General features: G+C 37.6%; 1 protein-coding gene across 1 annotated transcript in view; it reads right to left on the bottom strand.

Moving 5' to 3' along the window:
- Positions 1-1,905, bottom strand: part of PPP3R1 (protein phosphatase 3 regulatory subunit B, alpha) — an 83,845-nt gene that overhangs the window by 43,023 nt on the left and 38,917 nt on the right. The window contains exon 2 of the mRNA XM_006151298.2: positions 901-940. Coding sequence (XP_006151360.1) covers positions 901-940 — 40 coding nt within the window. The remainder of the gene's footprint in view (positions 1-900; positions 941-1,905) is intronic.

Below are 1,905 nucleotides of genomic sequence, written 5' to 3'. Positions count from 1 at the left end.
GTGTGTGTGTGTGTGTGTGTGTGTGTGTGTGTGTCTCCCTTGTATGAAGGAAATAAAAAATATATTAAAAAAAATAAAGAAAAAGAAAACAAGAACAGATTTAATAGATAATGTGTATCTTATTTATTTTTCCTTCCTGAATACATGGAAGCTATACTTTTCAGTCTCGTGGCGGTGAGGCTAAACGTAAGTATGAGCATAAGTAATGTCGGTCACTTCTTGGCCAAAGCAGATAAAAGCACTGCCCGCAGGTCCTCTCATTTCCCTCTTGCCCAGTGATCTTAGAAATCATGAACAGAAACGGTGGCATTAAACTGAAGAGGGGTCAACAGGTGGCACAGTGGTTAAGCCACTGGACCCCCACATGGCTGACCACAGCTTGAGTCCCAAACCTGGAGGCTTGAAAATCACGCTGGGCCCATGTGCGTGCATGCCCATAACACCAGGAGGAGAATGGAGAAGAGAATGCAGCACAGCCATCCTCCCTGGGGGACGATTTCTCATCTTTCTGTCTCTCTTAGGTGAGCACAAGTGCTCTATGGCAAGAGAGCCTGGACCTGTGTTACCAAACAAAACAAAGCTCCTACAAATCCACTTTGAAAGTCTGTTAACCTGAAAACCCTGGTAGATTAAGCCTCTGAGATCTGGGGGTTTATATGTAACTATAGCACATGCAGATATTAATAGCAAATTAGTCTTTTTTAAAGTTCTCTACTCTGGAAACTTCAAAAAACTATGATGCCAAATATATCACTCACTTTAAAGGTAAGGGCTAACTTTAAATAAGTAAACATAAATCATAAAAGTATATGATATATATATATTTATATATATATACACACACATATGTGTAGATATGTGAATAAAAGAAACTCTTGATAACAAAAACATTAAACTTACAGTGTGAGCACATTTCCAAAGGGTAACTTGCCTCATTTCCCTGGGGGGGAGAAGAAAAGAAACAATTGATCACAAAATTGAAATTAATTTCTTTAAAATATTAAGCTTAACTATTTGGAATCGAAATAATATATGGAAATAAACCATAAACTAAAATGTCTACATCCACAAATGACATTTCCATTTTTAAAAACTGGTTTTAGAAAAAAGTAAGTTACACAATATGAAATTATAGAATAAGCATTCTTGAGTTAAAATGGCCTGAATTGTGGTTTGGCCACTGAAGACTTACACAAACATTTAACTAAAATATATTTTAAATATTTTAATTACTTAAACATGTAGTATACCAAATTTTAAAAAAGAATTACTTGTTTAATTTTATTTCTTGCTATGATTATTTTTAATTTGACCAGAGACGCAGAGAGTGAGCGAGAGAGAGGGAAATCAAGAAAGCAAGCCACCAGTCTAAGACTGAATTTTGGTTGACAAGGTCAGAGTCCAGTGCCTGAACCACCATGCCACCTGGCAGCCCCTGTATACCAAATTTTAAAAAAGAATTACTTGTTTAATTTTATTTCTTGCTATGATTATTTTTAATTTGACCAGAGACGCAGAGAGTGAGCGAGAGAGAGGGAAATCAAGAAAGCAAGCCACCAGTCTAAGACTGAATTTTGGTTGACAAGGTCAGAGTCCAGTGCCTGAACCACCATGCCACCTGGCAGCCCCTGTATACCAAATTTTAACACCCAGGAGAATGTCAGTGCTTTAACCTGTCTTTCTGGGTAAACTCATTTCAGGGAAGAGCTTAGCATAAAGCTTTTCCTGTCATCTCTATTTAATTGAAAAGATGCCAAGTGAGCTCTGAAAAAGAAAGCAAAAACAAATTACCAGGTCAGCAGATGGCATGACGGTTAAGGCATTGGACTCCCACATGGATGACCATGGTTCAAGTCCCAGACCTGTCAGCTTGCTTTCTCATGCTCAATCTCTCATTCTCTCTCT

Source organism: Tupaia chinensis, unplaced genomic scaffold, assembly GCF_000334495.1.
Source record: "Tupaia chinensis unplaced genomic scaffold, TupChi_1.0 Scaffold000316_1, whole genome shotgun sequence".
NCBI lineage: Eukaryota > Metazoa > Chordata > Mammalia > Scandentia > Tupaiidae > Tupaia > Tupaia belangeri.
This window is presented reverse-complemented; position numbering and strand designations above follow the sequence as displayed.